General features: G+C 46.0%; 1 protein-coding gene across 4 annotated transcripts in view; it reads left to right on the top strand.

Moving 5' to 3' along the window:
• Zdhhc14 (zinc finger DHHC-type palmitoyltransferase 14) overlaps nucleotides 1–26,347 on the top strand; it is a 249,996-nt gene that overhangs the window by 129,101 nt on the left and 94,548 nt on the right. For all 4 annotated transcript variants that reach the window (XM_057754460.1, XM_057754451.1, XM_057754450.1 and 1 more), the window contains exon 2: nucleotides 20,299–20,459. In XM_057754460.1, coding sequence (XP_057610443.1) covers nucleotides 20,299–20,459 — 161 coding nt within the window. The remainder of the gene's footprint in view (nucleotides 1–20,298; nucleotides 20,460–26,347) is intronic.

Genomic DNA, 26,347 nt, shown 5'->3' with positions numbered 1-26,347 from the left:
AAATTCAAATCCATGTAAACAGCAATCTATGTTTACTAACCTGTAAGTGACTTGGGGGGGACAGATGATGTCTATGTAAAAATGTCTGCATAGAGCTGTACAGTGTGACATTGATAGCACTAAGGGACATAATGAGATAGGGGGACACATCACTCACACACACACTCACACAACAGTTGGTGCAAGGAGCAAGGAGCCAGGGAGGCAGAGCCAAGAGTCCACACAGTGAGTAGGTCCCTTTCTTGTTCTGTGGTTTGGGATCAGGCATTACAACTCAGTTTGAAGTTAAGGTCTTCAGCACAGAACAGCCGTGTACTACAGACTCAGGAAATTCTAGAAGCCGCCCTGACGCGGGGTGCTTGTGGTTTCACTGTACTTTGACTGTGGAGCAGGCATCTTCTGACTTAGTCCCTTTGTGCTGCTTCAACTCAACAGCCTAAGACAGGTGGCTGGGAAGCAGCAGGCACTTGGATCTCATAACCGAGCAGAGTCCGAGGTGGAGGGGAACGCGGGTCTGGTGTCTGCCCAGTTCAGAGATGGTATCTTCTCACTGTTCCCTCCCATGGTGGAAGGAGGAGCCAGCTCTTTGGAGACTTTTGGATGAGGTCATTGGGCAGGTTCACATTCACAGAGACCTCTCCTGCTAATGCATGGTGGTTTGCTTTGAACACAAGTATGTTGGGTGGGGCACAAACATTAAGCCCATACATAGATGTGTCTCAGACTTGCTGCAGGGTTTCCTGGAAATGAGAAAGTCGGGAGCGAGGAGGGAAGGAAGGCCACTCTGCTGGTCTCTGGTTGAACTTGACCTCCAGCCACGCCTTTCCTCAAGACTCAAAAGAGCAGCTAAGGTTCCTGGAGGGACCAGATCAGGTGTCTGGAGTCATAGATCAGCTTGGGGTGAAAAACAAGGCTGTGAAATAAAGGGAAACGTTTGAGATGGTTGCATCATCCAGAGTAACCTAAAATCGCTGTGTACTGAGCAGCCTGCGTACTGGGAACCCACACAGCTCAGTGCATTAGCGTGAGCTTTCCTGTAGACCGGCCCTTTATATACCCATTTGACAATTTGTTCAGTGATTCCATTTCATCATCCCGACTATGAAATTAGTCAGCTAGCAAACAGTAATGGATTCGACCACATGTCTCTGGTTTCATACCTGCTCTTTTATTAAGTGTTGGGGCAATATAATCTTGCTTACAGTTTTATTGGCTCTCCCCGCTTCTCCCTTTCGCGGTGACACAGAAATGACTACTAGTTATGTGTGATGGTGCATGCCTGCAATCCTGGCCCTGGGGAGACTGAAGAGGGAAAGAATTTTATGTTGGAAGTCAACCTGTACTACATATTGAAACACTCTTACAAAACAAAGCCAATCCAGGAGAGAGAGAGAGAGGGAGGGAGGGAGGGAGGGAGGGAGGGAGGGAGGGAGGGAGGGAGGGAGGGAGAAACTATCAATATAGGAAATACAGACTTAAGAAAGGAAATGACCATTTAATTTTTGTTAGTTTATTTTGTAATTTTCTACTTTATATTTAACTTTTTATTTGATATCCATACATGCATGCATGCAAATGTGTTTGGATCCAATCCATCCTCCCATTCCTTTTCCTTCAGTTCCTTCTTCTGCAGTTTAATTTTTGGTGGCATGAATCTCAAAGAAATTGTGCCTTCTCTAGCCTTAAGAGGCTTACCCAAACGAACCATATTTTATCACCGATTATAATTTAAAAGATAGTTTAGAAGTAATTGTCTATGGTTTTGAAAGTCTGCTTCCCTTACAAGTTCCTTGCACATCTACTTGCTTCTCTTCCCTTTTTCCTTTTCCTCATCCCTCTCCTGGCCCTCATGGCTGGCCAGCCCTCCAGGATAGTGGCTCTATTCTCAGGACCCTTCCATCCTGCAGGAGCAGGGGAACCTGTCACTCTGTTGCCTGGAGAGTGTTTGTCAGTGCGAATCAACACATGCTGTTTTGATTTGCTCTTCTTTTCCTGCCTCCCCCTCCCTGGGTACTGTTTGCCTGCTGTGGTTTATGGTGTATAGAAATGTTCTGTGAATTCCAAAGTGGACTTTCTCCAGTCACCCACATTCTGTTTATCATCTTAAGGGCCCCAGGGGAGCCTGGGGTGGTGGAGACCTCAGATGCCTCGCCAGCTGCTACGTGAACCCACTGCAGAGACACCTGCCTCTTTTTGTTCCTTTGTTCCACTTGTGATGTCAAGCCACCCGCACATAAAAGTTGGCAGGGTCAGATTGCCAAAGGGTATGGAGGGGTTTTCCTGGGAGATGTGAGCAGCGTCAGGTGACTGGGGGAGTCCAGTGCTAGATTCCCAAGAGCAGGTGGGAAGGGGGAGGCCTAAGAGACGCTAAGAAGATGACAGGATGGTTTCCTTGCGGTACGCACTTTAGGAACTCCACTGAGAGTCTCGGTTTGTTTGGCAGACTTTGAATAGGCAGCTCTTTGCAGTTCCCAGGTTTCGTCTTCTCCTCCGCCATGTGGCTATGCATAAACATGACTTCTCTCTACACAGTCCTTCCTCAGGTATCTGTGCTTACACATATGGAAAAGTCAGATCATCTTGGTCGTTGCTTCTGTTAAAAAAAAAAATCTCACCACTGCCATAAACATAGCTATTTAAATGGCTGTATTTCAGGTTTCAGTTAATCAATGTCAGAGCCCAAAATAATTAGGGCCAATGTTTCCCTACATGCAGAACCTGCCCTGCCTCCTCCTTGGTGCCCAGATAAAATGACAAATTCATTCACTTCACTGTGATTCCATTCTCACTACAAGAGTATTCCATTTCACTGAGTTCGCGTCTGATAGAGCCATGCGTGTGAGTGAGTGCTTGCTGTGTAACAAATGATCCTGGAATTTAGTGGCTGAAAGAACATATTTCTTTATCATTTCTGGGTCAGAAATCTGTATCCTTTGCATCAGGTTCTCTCATAGGGCTGCAGTCAAATATGGCTAAGCCACTGCTATCAAGGCAGGATAGGGAAGGATCTGTGTATAAACTCATTCACGAGGCTCTTGGTAAGAAGCCACACTTGCAGTATCCTGACACATGAGCCTCTTCATACGTCATGACAGCTGACTTCCCTTCAAAGGCCAAGAGGGTGAAAGAAAGTACATAGGTTGGAAGTTTCGGGAAATTGTGTTAATGCCCTTCCAATGGATGCTCTGTCATCATCCTTGCTTTCTAGAAGCAAATCCCCAGGCTCTCTCTCACTCAGGGTGACTTTGGAGAACAGGAGGCAGAAACCATGGAGCCATCCGACAGACTACCTTCCGGGTTATGCATTATGGTCTGAGTGCGCCCCAACCCCCATGTCGTAAACAGTCCCCAGTGCAGCATCTCCGGGAAGATCAGAAAACCAGAGTGGATCAGACTTATGTATATCTTGTTAGATGTACTCCTTGGTCTTGAACTTTCCAGTCATGAGTAAATGGTTCTACCCTCGATGAACTACCTTAGCTCAGCCAGGCACAGAGGTGTTCCAACACTCAGGAGTCTGAAGCAGGAGGATCCTAAGTTCAAGGCCAGTCTATGACACCTAGAAAGAAGCTTCTAAAAAAATCATTTCCTATTCTCAGGTATTCCATTACAGCAATACAAAACTAATATTTTCCCAATATTCTTTATTTAAAATGGTTCATGGGTATCAGGAGGCCTGGAAATAGCTCTCTCTCTCTCTCTCTTCTCACACAGACTTTCCCGGACTGGCCTTCCTGACTCTTCTAGTAGATGCCAATCACTTTCTGCCTCCTTCTCCTCAACTTTGAGGCTAAACTTTGTTCCGACCCTGTGCCCTCTGAAACAGATGCAGAGCCTACCTAAGCTTTTCCTTTAAACTGTGAGGACTCCTGCAGATAAGGGATCACAGTAATGACGGGAAGGTATCCAAAGTCCACGCAGACTAAGACTGACACTCTAAGAGGAAGCAAGTCTGTTTATAGAGTGACTGGTATATCCTCGGGGCTTAGCTAAGATCTTTCTGATGGCCAAATTCATCAGTTCTCAAAGCAGCACTAAGACGGAACCAGCCTGGGTTGTCATTAACATTATTATGATCTGGCCCATGACAAGACAAGACTCACAGAAACAGAACAAGCTCTGCGAGGTTACACATTGAGTGCCTGAGTTAGGGTAAGAAGACAGCCGGTCTCATTTCAGTGTGGCAGGCCATTCCAGAATACCATGGGGATTTCCAGCTTTCTCTCTGAACCACCCTCCAGAGGACTTCTGGTGTGAAAGTGACTTGGGTCTTAGATATCAGTCTTCTCGGTTCTTCAGACTTTAGGTAAGTCTGAGGACAGGATGGGATGCTTCTTTAAGAAACATATCCCCTTCTTCCATGGTGCCTTGAGCTGTACTTCTCTGTCACATAGCAATCATTGAGTATTTAGGAGTCTGGCCCGGTCTTTAGCTCATTGCTGAGGAGTAGCTTCTCTATCTGCCCCAGGGTTTATACTAGTCTCAAGATGGCGGGGTTGATGACCACAGTGTTAACTGTTATAGCAGGGACACCCTGGAGCCCTCCAGTTGGGCAGATATTGACCTTTGCTTGCTGGTTATTGTGTTAGTTTTCCGTTACTGTGATCAAAGACCCGGCCAAAGCACCTTTAGGAAGGGCTGATCCAGGCTCACCACTCAGGTAGTCTGTCATGATCAGAGAGTTCAGGCAGCAGGAGCCTGGAGCAGCTGGTCCCATTGCACCTATATAGAAGGAGAGAGTAATGAGCCCTGGTGCTCAGCTCACTGTCTGCCCTCTCCATCTCAGCACAGGGAATGCCACTCACAGTGGGTGGGTCTTCCTACCTCAAGGAATGCCACTCACAGTGGGAAGGTCTTCCTACCTCAGGGAAGAGAGAAGAGAGAGAGGAAGAGAGAGAGATTAACCATCATGGCCTTGGAATTGTCCCAAGTAAATTGTTAAAGAGCTAGGGCTTCTAGTGATTGGAAGCATGGAGGAATTTGGAGGGAGCAGATTTAACCATAACCTGCAAAGTGGGCTTTTGGAGATATATGGTTACACATATCTTTGCTAGAAAATAGTAATCCATAATGCATTGAGGGTTAGACTCTGTGGGTTTTCTTACAATGTAACATGAAATGCATAGCTCCTAGCTTTAGCCCTTGCCTGAAGTAAGGCTCAGCCCCTCCTCTCATTGCTACAGCCACTAAGGCCTCAGCTGAAGTCTCAGCACCAGAAACTAGAGAGCCCAGAATAAGGTTATCATCAGCCAGGGACTAACAGCCTCAGACCCTACTTCCTCCCACACTTGAAGGTCCTTCCGGCTCTACTAACTCCCTGGCTCTCCTGTGTCTCCTCAGAAGGAGGGATTGAGTTCTTAGCTGGTTTGGAGAACAGGGACAGTTGATACTTCCTAGATTCCCAAGAGAATATCTCATTAAAGAATTAGTGTTTTCAAAGAATATTTATGTATAGCATATGGTTATAATTTGACGTCATGAAAGTTTCTCCTTTTGTGCCATAGAAAGTACACATTCCATTGATGGAAGAGGCAAAGTCAGAGCCCAAAAGTGGTGGAAAACTTCTGTTGGAGAAGTTTTCCCGAACTGTCTAGAATAAACACTCTTAAGATTTCACCCCTGAGCATGTAGACACTACCAGAGCCTTTAAAACCTTTGTTTCCATAGCTCTAAGCAGTATTGTCTTGTCTCTGGTGTGTTTGGTAGACCTCTGTGTTTTTACTATCTATCTATCTATCTATCTATCTATCTATCTATCTATCTATCTATCTATAATCTATCTATCTATCTATCTATCTATCTATCTATCCATCTATCCATCCACCTACCTATCTATCTATCTATCTATTGCAAATACACCTAGAAGTAATGGCCTTGTGTCAGCCACAGTGACGTCTTCTTGGGTAGTTGTCTCTAAAAATGTCAAAGACCATCCCCAGAGCCAAGTGGCTCTGTTGGACATCGTCCCTTTACAGACTGAAACACCTCACAATGCAGCAGCATGTGGCCAAGATTAACAGGCACTTATCAATAGGAGAGGCTTCCTGCCTTCTCTCCTCCATTGTCTTGTTCTGTAGTTCTTCTCTTCCTTCTCTAGTGTTTGGACCAAGGAATGCAGCGGTCAAGTGACTCACTGTACCCTTGGGGATGGCATCTTCTCCCAAACATTCCATCAGGATGGCCAGGCCAGCCCTCAGTGCCCGAATCCCTCTCCGTGAACTACAGTTAAAGATGCTGCCGAAGCCTCTTCCCCACCACGCGTCCCATAAAGTTATTTCCATCGTTCCCCTAGAATGAATGTTTGTTATTCTTCCCTTTGCCCCACCCCCATTTAAAAATTAACCACATCGTAATTTCAGCTCAGCAGGTCTCAGGATTCCTTCTATTCTGCTGGCAGTTGATAGCTGCCTGGGGGAGGAATAATTCTGCCTTGGGGTCGTGACCTTGGCAGGCTGCCTGTGTTCTAGTGGGTGGCCCCACACCCACGAACATATGCCAGCATTAATTGGACTTGGTGGACTAATTTTAAAAAAAGAAAGAAAAGAGAACACAAAGTTGAAACGGAGATGTTGTATGGGGGGCACGAAAGGAATTGGAGGGGAAACAAATGGGTAAGATCATTTATTTCCTTGTATGCATATATGACATTTTCAGTGAGTGATTTTTTACAAACCAAACTAGAAAGATCCCAGAAGTATTGACTTAAGAGAAAATTCACAGAAGGAAATGAATGGTATGCAAATTTAACAGAAGCAATGGCCCAAGAGACTCGGTTAATTGAAAACTAAGTGGTGGTGGTGAAGGCATTAATGTGTTGTCGTGGTATTTTCAGATCACCCCTCATGAATTCAAAGACTTCGAGAAAGGATATGGCGTTGCACTTGCTAGGACTGAGTTAAAACACTCAGACTCCCAGGGTTCCCTGGTGCCCCAGACCTGTGCTGTCTGGGGTACTTCGTGCCTTACCTGGTAGGAGCGAGCATGAGAGCAGAATTTAATAAGGCTCTACACTGGCTTCTTCCATAAGGGGGACTTTCTGCATCCCTGCCCTCTCCTGATAGGGAGCAAATTACTCCTTGGGTAATTTCTGGAGTAATAATTCCAGGAGGGGAAGGAAACTCATTTTCCCCCACAAGTCAGCTTTTGCTCTAATGCGAAAGTCCCCACTCCTGATATTTGAGTAAAACTTGTTAGCACTGCCTTTGTCTGGCATGATTTTTTTTATTCTTGTGGAAGAATGTTTTGCCTGTTTGCATATATGAATGCCGTGTGCATGCCTGGTGCCCTCAGGGGATCTCTGGATTTGGATTCCCAGAACTGGAGTTATAGACAGTTGTGAGTTGCGACGTGGGTGCTGGGAAGCAAATCTGAGTCCTCTGCAAGAGCAGCCAATGCTCTTTACTGCTGAGCTGCTTCTCCAGTCCCATTAATATGCTTTGAGATAACAGGGTCAGTCTCTACCACTCAGAGTTCAGCGCAGTTTGTGGGGACTCTGAGAACCTAGTTGCCGTTACATAGGAATGGGGAGCTTCTTATTTTGTTATTCATCAAAAGAAGACATGAAGCTGAGCCAAGGAAAGTGCCCTTGATCTTGGCTGAGAAGGTAGTACTCCCTCTTTACACCAAACCAGAGTAGCTGGTTGTTCTGAGTGGCTTCACATCCAGGGTTTCCCTAGAAGTACAAAAAAAATAAATAAATAAAAATAAGAAAAAAAAATAAAAAAATAAAAAAAAATAAAAAAAAACCCAGAATATAATAAGGTCCTTTCCTGTGTACTCTGTACCCATCCTCTTAGGGACAGAGCCCCCTCCCTCAAATTTCTCATTGTCCACCCTGTGTATCTGTGTTCTGTGTGATGCTAGACAGACGTCAGGGCCAGCGCGTTTGGCTATTTTTTTCGTCATCATTAAGAAACATGCTCATTAAGAAACATGCTGCCTGTGACATCTGGGTTTCTTTCTCCCCAGCCTTGCCAGACTCACACATACACACCTATACTTACATGAACACACACACACACACACATACACATACACACACACACAGAGAGAGAGAGAGAGAGAGAGAGAGAGAGAGCCATAATGTCTTTTTAAATTATGGAGTTTCTACTGATGCATACAGCATTGGTTTGTAAAACAGTGGTTGAACTGGCTGTCCTCAAAACTCCCACACACCTGTAATGCATGTGTGGTGATGCGTGTGTTAAAAATAAACCCTCCGATTCCTCATCAATCTCAGGGAACTGCTGTAAAGGGAAGGAAGTACAGACGGAGTCCTTTTTCCCCTTAGCCAGAAGGCAGAAAGGGTCCCCCCCACCCCCAGGCATATGACTTAAATGTGGCATTTGGGTCTGAGAGCTCTGGGAAGAGGTCCGAGCCACTAGCAGAAGCTGTGTGTGCCTTGCTTCTCCCCTTGCCTTGGCTGCCTGGCAACCATACCCTTGTAATGCCATTCACCACCTGCACTAGGGGCCAAGCACTTCAGATGGACTCAACATTTTCCACTAGGTTTAGCTTAGCTGAGGTGGCAGAGCACCTGCGTGGTAGCAGGGGTGAGAGGCACTGAGTCCGGGGATAAATTCTTATTCTGGTTATGGGCTTGCCTTTCCTGAGTATAATGCTTCTGCCAAAAATTACTGTCCATGCAGAATGTTTATCCACAATCATGATATTCCACACAGCATTGCCTCTGACCAAGAAACTCACTTCACAGGCAGAGAACTGGGACAGTGGGCCCAGGCTCATTTAATCCACTGGTCTTACCATGTTTCCCATCACCCTGAAGCAGCCAGCCTGATGTGGTATCAAGCATCACCCTGAATGGTAGAATGATCCTTTGAAGACACAGCCATAGGGCCAATTAGGAAGTACTTGAGTTCTGTTCCTTCAGAGAACCCTAACTAACACTGACTTAGTGTGGCGGTTTGAAAGAAAATGGACCACAAAAGGAGTGGTATTACTAGGAGTTGTGACCTTGTCAGAGGAAGTCTGTCACTGTAGGAACAGCCTTTGAGGTCTCTTTTGCTCAAGCTTCCCTCAGTGACAATCAGTCTACTTCCTGTTACCTTCTGATCAAGATGTAGCCAGTACCATGTCTGACTGCATGCTGCCATGCTTCCCACCATGATGATAATAGACTGAACCTCTGAAACTGTAAGCTAGCTATTTTCTTTATAAGAGTAGCTGTGGTCATGGCATCTCTTCACAGTAATAAAAACCCTAACTAAGACAGAAGTTGGTACTGGAAATGGGGTACTGCTGTGGTGGTCCTGACCATGCTTTTGTTTGAAGAAATTTGGACTTTGAGACTTTGGGTTAAGAAAGCAGTGGAATGCTATAAGCACTTCTTGATGGGTCATATTAGTAGGAGCATGGAAGACAGCGGTGCTGTCATGTGGTTATTAGTGGTATTTCTAATGAATATTTATAATGAAAAGTAGCAAGCTGAGCAAATAAGAGTACAAAATGTACAGATTGAGAAAAGGGGTACCAGAAAGCAGAATAGAGCTAAGTCCTGTGTTCAAGGAGATAAACAGATTAAGAAATAGAATTTAAAAAGTGGTGGCCCCAAAGCAAGATTCCACCCAGCTAAGTTTCCAACTTGTGAAAAGGAGTTAAAGAAAAACTTAGAGCCAGGTATGTTGGCTCATGCCTTTAATCCCAGTACTCAGAAGACAGAGAGGCTAGCAGATCCCTGGGTTTGAGGACAGAGCAAGTTCCAGGACAACCAATCTTAGGCAGTGAAGGAAACCATAGAAAACAGAAAGCTGGTGAAGATGTAACTGAACAAGGGGGCTGTGTTCCACCCCCAGCAAGTAGCAGAATTTGCAGCTTCAGCCACATGGTTCTGGCTCTAGAGTTAAGGGTAGAAGAAATGGGTTATGGAATTTGCCTCCGAGACTAAGGAAAGCTGCTAAGACCAGGCATGTGTCAGTGGTGTTCCCGAATGGGGGCCTAGAGAGGCCATTGCATGAAGCTGTGACGTTAAAGTCTGGATTGCCTTGGAGACACCAAGATGTTGGAGGTGCCAGAGCCACGGGATACCTGCCAAGGAGAGCTGCGAACAGGAAGTGGAACCAGGCCACGAGAAAGAAGTGTGTCACAGTCGATGAAGAGTTCCATATATCTATGAACCAAGCAGGGAAAATTCCTTATGGGCCCCAAGCACTTTTTGGGAGGAGTCTGATAATAAGAAAGTCAGGGCAGATGGCATGCCATGCAGGGCCCAGGAGCAAGGATGTGCCAATCAGGGCAAGGCTAGATTTTAGGTTTCACAGTTGTATGCAGCGACCGAGTGGATGCTGTTGAAGGTAACATTTGAGGAAAAGGCTTGGAGGAGATTCATGGTTATCTGGGGAAAGGGGTAAGTAGGCAGGAATGGATGCCCCAAGAAAAGGCAGGCCTGCTACGCCTCAAAAACCCGAGGAGTAATACAAAACAAGTGGGTAAAGGGGTGGAGGCGAGGATTCAGTCAATGGAATGACAGGAGTCAGCTGGCTGTGTGGCCTCTGAGAGTCCCTGAATTGAGTTGAGTTATGAGCAATGCCATCTCATGGTGGCCCTCCTGGGCAAAACTTACAGGCAGGAGGATTCAGACCCTGATTCCACTTGGGCGGGAAGACTGAAAAGCGTCCGATTCCAAATGTAAAATGGTGCGAGAATATTCTATTTCAAATACACACACAACATTCATACATGATTTTTAAACTGTTATCTCAGTAAGTATAAAATAGCTCTTTCAGTCAGTATGAAGTAAAACCCCCAAGTGATAACCATATTGTCACATTGTCCCTAGATGAAATGTCTTAAAGCATGAGAGGTCTCGGGTTCCATGATCTACACAATCGGAGCAAGACTAAAGCCCCTACAGAGCTGCCAAAATGGAAGTGGGGGAGGTGCACTCTTAAACATCAGACAGGGTTAGAAGCAACCAAGCTTAGAATTTAGTCTAGAGCAGGAAAAGAATTCCAGAGGTCTACCTCGGTCATGCACTGCCATGCATGGGAAGGTCTCCCTGGCACACAACACTGGGCTATTACCATGCTGCCAATTCCTGAGACTGCCAGGGTACCCTGAGAATGAAGCAGAGGAGGTGGTGTCAAAAGACAATACAGTCCTTTGGTTCCGAAGATCTACAGTGTGTGGATGCCATGCCTAAGCAACCCTGTTATGCCATTAAAGGGTCAATTTAGAACACACACACACACACACACACACGTACTTTTGAGTTGAGCAGATGGCTCAGTGGTTAAAGCATTCATTATGGAGGTGAGAGGACCAGAGTTCAGACCCCAAACACCTAGATAAATGTTGGATGGACCTAGTGGCCTGCCTGTAATTCTGACTTCCGAAGGCAGGGGTCAGGGATTCCCCCCTCACAAGCTGGCTAGTGAGACTAGGCATATAAATTTAGCCTTATCAGCCACATCAGGAAACCCTAGGTTTGAGAGACCCCCAACTCAATGAATAAGGTAAAAGAGTGAACCAGGATTATCGCCAAAATCAACCTTGAGCCTCCATATGTATGAGCACACACATGCACCTCCTACACACACAATCATGCCTGTACAATCATCTGTACACACACAGATGGGGAAAAATATGTTTCATTCCTGTGATTCACATACTACCCAGAAGCTTCTGGGTTCCTGGAATTTTAAATGTAAGTAAAATTGATTGACCAAAACATTTTCATACTGCAGTTTTCCCTAACAAGCCCTTGCCATTCTTAATATCTGACGCATAAATTGAGCTGCACAGACTATGAGCCTACGCTTTGAAGACCTGGATTTGCTGCCTAAAAGAGGTCTTTCTGGGTGTTTGGGAGGCCCCAGGTGAGGAATAATGACCCTTTTCCTGCATACTGGGAAGATTTGCAGATACCTGGTGGGGAGAGAACATCCCTGCTTCCCACAGGCCCGCACTGAGTATGAGGGTGGAGCTGGCTCCCTCTAGGAGCTGCACAGAAAGGCAACATGAGCTGTGCTTGAGTTGGCCCCTTTTAACTCCATCTCTCTGGTGGTTGGTAATTTCCTCTTCTTGCTAAGGGGACCTCCTCCTTTCCCTTTCCTCAGCCTGAAAGTGACAGTTGTCAGGAAAGGATGCCAGAGGAGACTGTGATAATGACTGGTGAAATCTGTGGTAAAGATGGTGAAGACTGTGGTAAGGATGGTGGAGACTGTGGTGAGGATGGTGAAGACTGTGGTGAGGATGGTGAAGACTGTGGTCACGATGGTGAAGACTGTGGTGAGGATGGTGAAGACTGTGGTAACGATGGTGAAGACTATGGTAAAGACTGTGGTAAGGATGGTGAAGACTGTGGTAAGGATGGTGAAGACTGTGGTAAGGATGGTGAAGACTGGTAAGGATGGTGAAGACTGTGGTAAGGATGGTGAAGACTGTGGTAAGGATGGTGAAGACTGTGGTAAGGATGGTGAAGACTGGTAAGGATGGTGAAGACTATGGTAAGGATGGTGAAGACTGTGGTAAGGATGGTGAAGACTGTGGTAAGGATGGTGAAGATTGTGATGAGGATGGTGAAGACTGTGGTAAGGATGGTGAAGACTGTGATGAGGATGGTGAAGACTGTGGTAAGGATGGTGAAGACTGTGGTAAGGATGGTGAAGATTGTGGTGAAGATGGTGAAGACTGGTAAGGACGGTGAAGACTGTGGTAAAGATGGTGAAGACTGTGGTAAGGACGGTGAAGACTGTGATAAGGACGGTGAAGACTCTGGTAAGGTTGGTGAAGACTGTGGTGAGGATGGTGAAGACTGGTAAAGACTGGTGCACTTTGGTAAGGTTGGCAAGTCTCTGTGTAGCCTACACAAAGATGCACTGGGTTCATCACCACTCATGAGAATGGACTGTCCCAGGACCTGCCTCTCAGAGAAATGTGCAAGCTTCATGAAACTCTCTACTGGGCCTTCAGGGAGATCTCGGTTGGTAAAGTGCTTGCTCACTGTCCTGAGGACCCGAGTTCAGATCTCCAGTATCCACAGAAAAGCCAGCCACTCTATGCATGTTTCTTACCCTGCTTTAGGATGTAACAGTGACAAAAGGGTTCCTGAGGTTCCCTAGCCAGTCAATCTCATCAATCAGTGAGCTTCAAATTCACTGAAAGACTGTCTCAAGAAGGAAGATGGTGAGCCACTGGAGAAGACACATTGTCAACCTCTGGCTTCCTCATGTACAAACACACACATGCACAAACATGCATGTACATACAAACCTACATGCACACAGAAATACACTACACTACACACACACACACATCTTTGTTTCTTCTGTTCTAAAACAGATTGGATGTTCGTTCTGAATCCACTTTTCTCTTTCTCCCAGTAATGTGTCTATCTTTGCTCAACGTGGTGGATGCATCTCTAGGAACTATGATTAAACCACAAAGCAGGCAGCGCTCATATCCCTGCCTGTGAGGTGGAAATGCATACATTTGTTTCACAGTGACTCATATGAAAAGGAGAAAAGATCATTTTTATTACACCCCTTGCAACCTGCTTCCCCATTGTGCCGCTGCGCCGCTATTATTACAGACGTGTGAGTCATTGGTTCACATTATTGCATTTCATGGTCGTTTGCCTTATTCTATAACCACTTATTATTGAAATGCATCACGATCGAAGAGGTGAGATTTGAAACAATAAGTTACTCTGTGGTTTTTAAAACATGGAAGCCCACTTGAGTCTAGAAGCAGTGAAGCAAGGCCACTTTCTCTTCCTGCATAATAATAAACACACACCCGCTTTTCTATGCCCAAATGGCAGTTATTCTTATGCCAGTGTTTTTTTCTACACAGAACTACAACAGAACTATCATGTGAAGGCCATTTCTTGTTAGTTAGGAGTCATAAACGCTTATTAAAGGAATGTATTGTATGTGTACCTGCAGATAAAATATTAAGAGGTGAATTGTTTTGATATGGAAAATATTCTTTGTCTCATGGTTGTGATATTTCTGCTGTACCTTTTTAATGTTGTCATGCTTTGTTTTGTCTCTCTTAAGCAAAGTTAATCTTTCAAAGACTCATGGTGGGAAAAAAGGGACTTCACTGCTCAATACTGAAATCCAGATTTTGTGCTTGAAATATTGAAGAAACTAGTCTCAAGGCTTTTGTCCAAGGAATTGTCTTTATGTCAAATTCAATCCCAATTGAGTCGACCTATAAACAAAAATGTAGGATCAATAATTCTAGGATGTAAGTAGCCAGTGACAAAAATAATTTTACACCTGGATATAAAGAGAATATTTTTATCTCTGTGAGTATGATGGATATGTGTATGTGTATGAGGACAGGTTCTCTACATAGAATCATTTCATCTGTGTGTGTGTATAAGATGTGCCTGCCATCCTTGGTGGGCATGTGGAGGTCAAGGACAATCTCAAGTGTTGTTCCTCACGTTCTTCTTTGTTGGAAACAGGGTCCTTAGCATATGCTAGCAGTGCTGGCCTGTGAGCTTCAGGAATGGGGTTCCTTCTATCTCTAGCACCTTAGGATCACTAGGATTATGGATGTGTGCTACTGTTCTATTTAATTTGGGGAGATCCCACCTCTCTGGTCCTCACATACAGGAGCTGTCTCCCCAGCCCCTGGCTATGTACTTTACATCTGATTTCATGGTTTCAGATCATATGACACCCGAGAGATGGTTCCAATTTTCATGTATAGCCATCAAAACACACACCAATATTTTCCCAGACTGCGTATGAAGATTTTGCTATTAGAACTGAAAGGGACCTTATGATACTTTGGCAATACTACCCTCTCCCATCTGTTCCGGTGACCTTTCTTTCCCCGCAGTATGCACAGTGACACTCTGTACACAGGTATGTAATCTTCCTGTCCAGAGTCAGACAGCGCATGCTGCTGTACATGACAGGAAGGGTATGCTGTACTGTAGCGGCTTCTCAGCATCGGTAGCATTTGTTTTGTCTGGTGCCAAATTAGCTTATTTCTTTTATGCTCCAAAAAAATGCATGCTTTCCGAGTCTTATTCCCTCCCTCCTGTCACTTTCCAATTGAGCCTTATGAAGACGAAGATGTCCGTCTCCTGTTTTCTGTGCTGCCCTGGGCTGTATGTAGGTCACAATTAAGGAGACAGAAATAGGACTCCGTTTGGTGTTTGTGTCTGGCAGCTGTATCATCATCTTGTATGAAATCCAGGCCCTCGGGGGCGGAGTCTTCGCATCACAGATGGTGCTCAGTGCTGGAGCTCAGGGCACTGTTGCTCAGAATGTGAAGGAGCCTGTTTGTTTCCAAGTGGTCCAAGCTTGGACGGAGAATCTCTATGATGCTCATGGTTCTTTAGTTGCTGAATCAGTGCTGCCAATGGCTGTGAGTTGGCAAGCTGCCCACCCAGTCTCCTTTCTCCTGGCGATCTATACTCACAGTCGCAGTCAAAGGCAGAGTTTGCTGCTGCTTGTCATCAACCAGGACTATTGATGCTCTCGGCTTCTTCTGAACTTCAGTTTGAAGTTCTCTCTAGCACAGATGCCATTGTCTAGAGGTGCGAATCCTGCAGCATTGGTAATAGAGTTATGGGGACTTCCCAAGAGAATTCAGCACTGTCCTTGGTCACATAGAGGCTGGTGGAAGAGGACAGCTGTCACCAAAGCACCCACTATTTCATAACACTTTATTGACATAAAGAGCTCATCTCCTACTGTCAGAGCACAGAGGATCCCAAAGAGCCTGGCAAATTTGTGCAGAATGTGACACATAGTAGTTCAGTGAGCTATGGGATAGTTTCTCCTTATCTCCAAGGAAGCCCAACAGAAGGGCAGCTCCTCAGCTTCCACGTGAAAGGACTTACAGACGTCAACAAACTGGAGGGCACAGAATAGTTGCAATAAGAATAATAACACATATCCATTTTTTATCTAAATTCACCTATAAATATTCATACCATTTTATCTCCCTCTGCCATACTTTTTCTAAACTATTTGAAAGAAGACTGCACACCTCATGGTACTTTGTCCCTAAATTCTGCAATATGCATTTCCTAAGAATAGGGCCCTCTCACATCACAGACGCATGCTGTCAACGTCAGTGAGTTTACTGCTGGTAGTCTTTGGTTGAGTTTAACATGGGTGGCTTATTTCTGGTGGCCACATACAGGCACATTTTCAAGGTGTAACATGACGGAGGTTGCTTTTTAAATGGCAATAAGAGAAACAAAGCTAACATCTGCTTGATACGACACATGCTTTTAATGAGCTCCAAAATCAGAGTCCCTGTCTGATTACCCCCACTGATGTCACAGTTCAAGGTCTGGACTTGAAGTGATTGAATTTAGGTGCCCCATGGAAACACTAAACATGCCCATTGTGGTGGCTGACTTGACAGAGTAGATTGGGAAGAGACTCTCAGTTGGAAGAGAGACATTGTCTAGATTAAGTTGACTGTGAGCATGCCTGTTGCCTATGAGGAATTTATTAATTGGATTAATTAAAGTGGGAAAGCCCACTCTAAATGTGGGCATTTTTCCTATAAGCATCTTACATTAATTCACTGCTGTCTGCTCTTGACTATGAATGTAGCAAGACTAATTGTTTCAAGTTCCTGCCACCTACATGTCCTCATCAGGATTGACTGTAACTTGTAATTATGAGCCACATAAACCCTTTCTCCTTTAGGCTGCTTTGGTCTGGGTATTTTTATCACGGCAACAGGAAACAAAGCGGAGACACCCCCAAAAAGGTATTGTCTGCCATACCCTCTCACACATATGGGGCCTCGACAGATTGTTTTGGGTTCTGAGTCTGATATAGTACTGAGATTTTGATGATTGTTTCATATTAAATCTCTAAGAGGGAAACAGTCATTTCTGATAAAACTTCTCAATTTTCTTCATGTCTCAAGTTGAAATATAAATTCTGTGTTAGACCCCAGAACCCAGGCCCACACAGTGGAAGGCCATTTCAGTAGATCTGCATGACTGGGGTACCAGGGGGAAAAAAACCCTCTCTGCAGGCTCAGAGTGTAAGAGAACAGCTAATGGCTTGGTTATGGAGTCCCTAGTTTCTTAAGTATTTAACGTGAAGCTTTTCAGTGCTTACTATCACAAAATCAAATGTTTTGGAAAAGGTGAAAGCCCACTAAAGAGGTTAATTGCATCCGTTTTTGCCTAAAGCCTCTGGAGAGAAGCACAGACTCTCTTCTCACACAGCAAGACCCACAGAATTGAAGAGGCATGGCTGTGATGTGTGACTCTTTTTCCAAAGAGGTCTGTTAGTCAAGTTCATGAAGTTATTACAGAATGCCCCAGACAGAATGATTTCCAAAGAGCACAGATTCATCTCTGACAGCTTCGGAGGCTGGGAAACCCAAGATCAAGGGACCTCCTTCTAGTAAGCCTGCATCTCCCCTTGGCAAAAGATAAGAGGTGAGATTTTTTTTTTTAAAAAAAAAAAAAAAAAAAAAAGGCCATCAAAAGACGGCTGTCTTAGTTAGGGCTTCTCTTGCTGTGAAGAGACACTGTGACCATGGCAACTCTTATAAAGGAAAACACTTAATTGGGGTGACTTGCTTACGGTTCAGAGATTCAATCCATTATCATCATGGTGGGAAGCAAGGTAGAAGGCAGGCAGACACAGTGCTAGGAAGGGAGCTGAGAGTTCTACATCCCATTACAGCCAACAGGGAGTGGTCTGTCTCACTGGGCGTGGCTTGAGCATATATGAGATCTCAAAGCCCACCCCCACAGTGACACACTTCCTCCAACAAGGCCACATCTCCTAATTGCCCCCTGTCTCCCACCCCTCCTCCTGGTTTGGGAGCCATTTTCTTTCAAACTGCCACAAGGGCTTTGCTCAATTTTACAAAAACCACACTCTTGAAGTGCTGAGCCTCTGCTGGCAATGTCACAGTTGGTAGGAGCAGGGTACTTGGGGCTTAGTTGTTTCTTAAAGCCCCCAAGTCTTAGGATAGAACCCATACAGGGGGTTCTGAGGTTAATGTTTCTTAGGGTTTTTTTTTCCCTGAGCAAGGTCTTCTGTCTCTTCCCACTCTCCATGTCACCTCACTTTCTACGAGTCTCTGTGGGGATGTTCATAGCTGTTCAGATGTCCTGGAGCTGGTACCAGATTAACAATGACCTGGTTGGGTTTTTTTTTTTTTTCTATTCCTATGAAGACACAGCAACCAACAACCCAGTGGGAGTGTGATGAAGCACTATTTTGTCGTGTGGGTTTGCTTTGCTCTTGTCCTGCAGCAGAGTTGGTGAGCGTGGTCATGGAAGCCCTGGAAATGCTCTGGTATTGTGTCTAGTCAGGTGACTTTCCTAGAGACAAGTCCACAGGGCCAGCAGGGAATCTGTCCCCACTACTGACATCTGGGGCCATCCCACCACCTTCTGAAAGGCACGGGGAGTCTCCGGGCTTCTTCATGGCAGAAGATTCTAAAAGGCCTTCCCTCCTTCAGCAAAGGGGTTCCTATCATATGGCCCTTGGGAGCCAATCTTAGCAGTATCCCTGTTGGGCATCCCACCAGAGACCTGTACACAGTAGGGTGCTGGTATCCAGATGGGAGTCACACCCCTACCCACCTCCCGTATCTGAGCAGAGTTCACCTCCTTTTTGTCTGGCTTTAGTTCTTTACTTGAACAGCCGGGATTTCTGCTTCTGAGGACAAGCTGGGAGTGCCTCCCCCAGTGCTATGGAGACACTGTGATCCTGCAATGCCGTGTGTGTTCTCCTACACCCATGACAACACTTAGTGTGGCCACAAGATACTACTGACAGCCGTGGCAGTCCTCATCCTTCACTAAGTTCTAGACTAACTCTTTGCTCAATGTCTCATCACCCTGTGGTATCAAGACACCATGACAACAGGCCAAGGGCCCAGTACTTGGACCTACCCAACCCCACCACACCACAGTATAAGATCAAGGGTGAGGTGCCAGGTCCCAGTACAAACTTTAGTCTGCCAAAGTCCCTTCTCTTCTACCCCCACAGTCCCTGTGGCATAATTCCTCTGTCCACCAACAGTGAACAGGATTCTGTAGCATTAAGGGCAGGTAGTGAAAAGCATCTGATATCGTTCCAACTTCTTGGAATTGCTGAAACGGGAGGATGTCTTTAGTCCAAGGTACAAAGTCCAGGTTGGGGAGCCAGAGAAGACCCATCTCTTAAAAATAAACAGAACAAAAATAACAAGAGCTGGACCACGCTCGTGAATTGATGGCTCCAGGTGCTTCCTGGGAAAGCATGGGGTTGGTGTGGCTCAGACAGTGAATCTTCTCCCTGGCTCTTCAGAAACTCTGCTGCAAGTCCATGTCTATGGCGTTTCAGCCTCCTCTGAACAAGCTGGCCCCCACAGTCTTGACAAATGATTCCTTCGTGTTTGCAAGTGAGTGCTAGGCTGGCCAAAAGTTCCCGAGTGGTTTGGTCCGGATGGGTCAGATCGAAGTGTCTACATTGCCATCATCATCTGTGTTTCCAGAGACGGGTGGGGGCTTTGGGCTGACGAGTGTTAACAATGCAAAGGGTTCGTGTGTATTTATTCAAGCTACAGGCGTTCTAGATCGATTGTACAAGCAGGATTGTGTTTTCTCTTCTACCAGTGTCTCTCTTGTGGAGCTTGGCCTGCCCTGATCAGTGGAGGGGTGGGGTTGTCATGGAGCACACTGCAAACCACCCCAAATCTAATTGTTTTGTTTTGTTTTTTGAGATGGGTTTTTCTTTGTAGCCCTAGATGTCCTGGAACTCACTCTATAGACCAGGCTGGCCTTGAACCCACAGAGATCCACCTGCTTTTACCTCCCAAGCGCTGGGATTAAAGGTGCACATCACTACTGCCCAGTCTAAATTTTCTTTTTTAAAATTTAAATTCATCTCGTGTGTAGGTATACGTGGGTGTGAGCGTGGGTGTGCACATGCCACAATCTCACAAGTGGGGCTTAGAGCACATCCTGGGGCTTTGTTCCTCACTGTCCACTGTTCTTGAGACGAGGGCCTCTTTATTACTTCAGGATGGGATATACCAGGCTAGCTGGCCTCGGAGCTTCTGGGAAGACTCCTGCCTCAGTCTCCCTTCTGTCCACAGGGTTTCTGGGATTATAGACATGTGTTATTTCATAGATTCTGGGGATCCAGGCTCAGGCTCTCACAATCGCTAGACACGTGCCTTACACTGAGCCACATTCCCCAACCCAGATGGGTTTTAACAGAAGTCAGTCTCACTCAGCTAAGTGATGATTTTGCTTCTTGGAAAGTCTGAACAGTGACTGTGGATCCTAACACTATAATCCTCTCTCTTCTCTCTCTCTCTGAAACCTGCTGGCAGCTGTCCATACCTCGCGGTGAACATCACCCCCGCTATCCCTGTGGTCGGCGGCATCCTGTTCTTCTTCGTGATGGGGACTCTGCTTCGGACCAGCTTCAGTGATCCGGGAGTCCTCCCTCGAGCCACTCCTGATGAAGCCGCTGATCTGGAAAGACAAATAGGTAACGCTGAAGCTCTGCTTTTAGCCTGTGGTTACTCCCCTCCAGTGCTGGCTCCAAAGTGGGGGACAGGCCGGGGTGCTCGTGCAGAGGGCAGGGCTCTGGCTGGCATGAAGAGTGACTGGGAATGAAGGAGACCTTAAAGATGACTCGAGTAGAAGGTTGGGATGTGAAGTGGTCGAGGTAAGACTGGGAGCGCTGCAGAGCTGAGACAAGGGGCCGTGGCAGCATGCGAGAAGCCCCCCAGTGACCAAGGTTTGGCATACAGATGTTTCTCTGAAACTCAAGCATCCAGTTCTGCTCTGGTCTAGAACCTTGGTAGTTGAGGCAGTTTCTCTCCTGTGCTCCCGGCTGGACATGGCAGTTTCCTTAATTTCCATAATAAAAGCTGAGTGTATTAGTTTCTTTCCTTATTGTTGCAACATAGTATCTGGTAAAGGGATTTAAGGAAGAGTGGTTTGTATCAGCTCCCTGATGGTACATCCCTCATGGTAGGGAAGACATGGAGGCAGGAGCCGGAGTCAGCTGGTCATGTTGTGTCTGCTCTCAGGAAACAGAAAGATGCAGACTGGTGTCTGGACTTACTTTCTCCTATTCATTCGGCTCTAATCCCCAGCCCACAGAAAAGCACCGTACACAGTTAAAGTCGGTTTCCACTATAACTAATCTACCCTAGAAGTGGTTTTCAACCTGATGGTCGTGACCCCTTTGGGGTCAATCAGCCTTTCACAGAGGTTGCCTAAGACCATTGGGAAACACAGATATTTATATTATGATTCATAACAGTAGGAAATTACAGTTATGAAGTAGCAATGAAAATTATTTTATGTTTGGGGGCCACCACAACGTGAGGAACTGTATTAAAGGGTCACAGGTTTAGGAAGGTTGAGAACCACCTTTAGAGACAGTCCCAAAGGCTTGTCTCCTAGATGGTTCTAGATCCTGTCAAGTTGATGATCAGTATTAAAGCACCATACAAGGCAAAGGTACAGCTTAGACTGTCTTATTTATTCAGCCTAGGATCCAGGGTTTCTTTCGCTTGCACACCTCTGCAATATATCCCAGGGGTGTGTGCTGAAATGAGTAGCTTGATTTTCCTTAAATATTGAAGCCTGAAGCTAGAGTTTGCAGCCATCTACTTTGGAAATTTAAAACAGATCCCAATATCTATCACAACACACTTTAAAAATGTGACCCTTTTCGTGACACATAAATGCTCTCTACAGTGGGTGTGTCTCCTGTAGCTTCGCTGTGACACACTGGTGAGTCTGATAAGACCAGCAGTCAGCCTGTGATGACTCAAAGTGAGCATACAGAAGAGGCCTGGAAAAGCCGCTCAGCAGGGACCTCTTCCCGGGCTTCCTTCGCAGCCTCTGCTCTAGCTGCAGAGATGCCCTTTTGCTATGGCACAAGCAGCTCCAGCTGTGGCCAGGGCTACAATGCTCTTACATTTGCCAAGGACAAAGCAGAGCTCTGTCCCTCTCTCAGCCTTTGCTCCTTCCTCCATCCCTGCCACGCAGAAGGGGACGGTCAGTCTATGGCGCTGGGAGACCATGGTGCCACCTGCTGTTGTGCAGCAGCCTGCTTTCTGGGGCTGAGAGACAAAAGAAGGATGGCAGGGGAAGGGCAACCCTTCTCCAGCCACTGTGTGCTGTCCGCGTCCTAGCACTTTGGTTAAGTTTATCATGGCAGTGGCCATCATGGAACTTTTCTCACGTCTGAGTAACTGAAGATAAAGCTATTCGTGTTCTCTGTTACAAACGAGGAGAGTGCCTCCCCCAAAGAGGGGCTACAGTAAGAGGAAGTACAGCACTGGAGCCCGGTCTCTGAGTTCATGCCCTTGTCCCCTCCCTTGCCTTGTATCCCTAAGGAGAGGAGAAGCTAGGGCCGGTTCTCTTCAGGAGAAGACTGGGTTTGTAGTCTGGGCCGCAACCAGCATGCATCTGGAAAGCCTTCTGCCTCATGCAGACCCGCAGAAGATGACACGGTGTGTTCTGTGACCCTCTGGGCCACTGCAGGAGCCTCTGCCCGAGCACTGGTGGGAGGGTTAGGTTCCTGCCTTCATAGCACGTTTGGGGTGCATCGGGGGGCACTATTGGCTTTCTCTGCTATAAATGCAGATTCCCAGAAGCTCATTCTGTTGAGGTTTAAGTATCTTTTAAAATGAATTGTGCCCCATGACCCCAAAGGTCATGAGGGGGAAATGAGAAGTGGATGAGCATAAACAAGACTTGATTTCCTGTGGAGGGAAGAAAACCAATTAGAAAGCTGGACAAGACTGTCAGAAATGGCCATTAGGTTGGGAACTGCTATTCCCGAAAGTCTGGGGAATGTTGGGTAAAGGCTGGGCATCTGTGGCGTTCTTATCACGTGCTTCTGTTTCCAGGCCCTGTGCCAAAAGTAAAAGTGAAGAAATCCTACCAGGACCTGGTGAACTAGGAGCACCACCATTTCCCTCAGAGGCATGGCCTCAATTCCAAGTGGAGCACCAAACATAGCAATAGCCAAGTTTTTGTCTTAAGAACCTATAACGGCAGAGCAAACAAAACTCAAAGCAAGCAGTGACAGGGGAATTTATAAAGTTTAGAGAGGAAACCAAGGATATAGAAAAGAGGGAAACATGGGGGGGAAAAATCAATGAGGCTAGAAGTTAGTTCTTTGAAGGATCAACAAAATCGGCCCATCTTTTCCTTTGCTGATGAGAGAGACAGACAGACCAAGCAGAATCGTTAAAATCAGTAGTAGACCGATTTCCAAAGATGCTCTATGAAGAGCTGGGTAGTACATGAAAAAGAGGATCATCACCTTTTGTCATTAGGGGGACATGAATTGAAACCACGATGGAGGGCCCACAACCCCCACCCTCGGGGTGACTCTGAGAAAAAGACCAGTCACGACAAACCTTAGCAAGGATGTGGAAACCTGAAACACTCACTCGCTGCTGGTGGCGCTGTGAAATGGGATGCCTGTTTGAAAAATAATGCCTCAGAATTCTTGAAAAAGCTGAACACAGTTACCACATGGCCCAGCAATTGTACTTTGTATATAGCCAAGAAAACTAATCCACTTCCTCATAAAGACTTGCTGTATCCGGTGACCAAAACCTGAGCAGAACCCACGGGTGATTTGATGGCTGTCATGCTGCATATCCTCCCCCACAGAATCCCACTACCACTTTTAAAAAGTCACATGTTACGTATGTTACATGGATGAACCAGGAACCCAAGGCTAAGGGAAAGAAGCCAGATGCACAAGACTGCATATTGTGGTACCCAGAATATCTCCTAAGGGCTAAATTGAGACAAATCTGTAGCCACAGAAAGCAGAGCAGTGAAATCGTGGGACACGGGTAAGATTGCAGGTTAATTAATTATACCTGACGTGAGGTGGAGGGCTGAGGTGACAAAAATTGAGGTGGCTGAGATAAAGGTGATGGCTGCACAGCGCAGCGGATTCCCTAACAATTACCGGGCCACCTAGTGAGTCTGTGAATTAGAGTTCAAGAACGCGATTGTCTGTCTGAGGGAAGGAAGTAAGGGAACGAGAAGAGACTATAGAGGGGGTAGAAGAAACCCCTGGGAGTGGGTTAACCTCTGGCTCACCCCTTCCCCAGCTGCACGACTTCAGACAAGGACATACCTTTCTCAGCTTGTCCCTCCAGGTTTTGTCCACACAGTAGGGGCAGTGATGTGTATCTTGTGAGGTATTCGCCAAGACCCTGGCACTCAGTAAATGATGTTTTATTTACCTGTTTTTTTTTTTTTTAAGTTCTCCTCTTTTTCCACCCAGTTGTTTCTTTACCTGCTGCAGACAAGGGTTCTCGTCAAAGGCAATCCAAAGTATGAAGGGATGAAAGGCAGAGCCGGGCGCTGTACCTCCCCTGCTTGAGGAGAGTTCAGGCCTATGATTTTCTTCCTCATGGCTCTGATTCTTCCTCGGGACTCCCGTATACTCTTGGCTTTGAAAAATGAGATTATGTTTTGACAAAATCTGTTTTATTTTTAGAAAGCTTGGAGTAGAGAAGAAAGGTCGTGTGAGTGGGTCAGGGAGAAGGGACCAAAGCAGACACTTGAGGGGGAAGGGCCGGTGAGAACACCTCTGTAGAGGCTTCTATACTTCTCTATTTTAAGATTTAAGCTATATATTTTTCTCCACTCCCCTCCCTTCTTCCCCTCTACCCTTCTACCTTCTCCCATGACCCCCACATTCCCAATTTAAAAAAATACTGACATCTTGAAATTTGCAGGCAAATGGATGGATCTAGACAAACACATATTGAGTGAGGTAACCCAGACCCAGAAAGACAAATATAATGTGTACTCACTCATAATTGGCTTTTAGAAATAAAGCAAAGAAATACCAGCCTATAGGCCACAACCCCAGAGAACCTAGACAACAAAGGGAACTCTAAGAGAGACTGACATGGATCTACATAGGAAGGTGGAAAAGACAAGATCTCCTGAGTAAATCGATGAAATCTTAATGTTTATTTTGTGCTGACTGGAGAAAGAAAATGAAAATTTAAGTTTAAAAACTTTTTTATTATTAAGGTTATTAATTCTAATTACCTGTTTATATTATGTACATAGAAAGCCTGATAACAGCCACATGAATAGTTTATTGAGGGTTTGGCAAGGATTTAAACAGCCTCACCCCACCCCCACCCCCAGGCTTCTGCAGAGGCGTGGGTGTCCAGAATTGCTTGGGCTTCAGAGCCTGCTCGGAGGCTCTTAAATATGCCACAAAGTTCCTTCTTCATAAAAATGTTCCCAATAACTTAGGCTGCAAAACAAGACATTAAGGAGCAGCAGGAGTTCAGGAAGGTCATGCAAAGGTCATTTCATACTTCCTTGGAAACCCCACAGCTTCAGTTCATCCAAGAACATTCAGATACCAAGTGACTGATTTGGGATCAGAAAACAAACATACGGCTGGCACACTGTCCTTCAAGCCTCAGGGCTAAAGTGATTCATCTCAACTAGGGACAGTCTTCCTGTGATGGAGACAGAGGATTACACAGACCCCTCTCTGCCCTGCACTCCCTGGAGCTATCTCTGCCCACCGTCTCCCCAGTCCCACGGCTGCAAGACCAGGAGCATCTTTGCAGAGAGGAGGTGATAACTGCCGTGTGAACCTGTCCTGTTGATTCCCGAAGAAAGATGAAGAAATTCTCCCCAGGGCACAGTAGCCCAAATATTAAGTCTGAGGTTCACCCATCACTGAGTGGTGGTGGGATCATGATGCGGCGTAATAACCAGGCTAGCTTAATATGAAATAGTAAACTTTAATGAGGAAATAGCTTACAACACCAGGAATCCAGCGAGGAAACCGGAAGTACAAAAGGGACCAGAGGGGCTCACGCCCACCAGATTTATACGTAAACATTATCCCGAGGCGAACACGCCCCCTTGGGCTGGGCTTCCCCTACAGGATCAGATCTAAGGAAGCTTATGGGCTTTAATATATTCACAGGGCTGGGATATAGCTCAGTGGTACAGTGCTTACTTAGTATATCGGATGTTCTGGGGTGAGGAGGAGAAGGAAGAGGGATGGAGGGATATTCCACTGCCTACTGCTGTATCTACACACCCAAGTCTAGGCTCCAGCCCCATTTCCCTCCCTCTGCCGTATTTTCTTTCTCCTCCTTCTCCTTCCAACCCCCCCACACCTAATTTGGCCAAACCGTCCATCAGGTTTTATTTCTATAGGTGAGTATGTTAGGAAGTACACCACCACCCTGAAGCAGGAAGCCCCAGGGGACCAGCAGCCCAGTTCCACACTCCCCTGGGCCGTACCAGGACCACTGAAAGGGCCAGTCATCAGTTTGGCTCGGTGGAGTTATTCTCCAAGAACATTGCCAGTCTGTGTTTAAGAACAGAAATGTTTTCTCA

The sequence above is a fragment of the Chionomys nivalis genome, chromosome 2 (genome assembly GCF_950005125.1).
Source record: "Chionomys nivalis chromosome 2, mChiNiv1.1, whole genome shotgun sequence".
NCBI classification, from domain to species: Eukaryota; Metazoa; Chordata; class Mammalia; order Rodentia; family Cricetidae; genus Chionomys; species Chionomys nivalis.
Note: the sequence above shows the minus strand (reverse complement) of the source record. Positions and strands in the feature narration are given on the sequence as shown.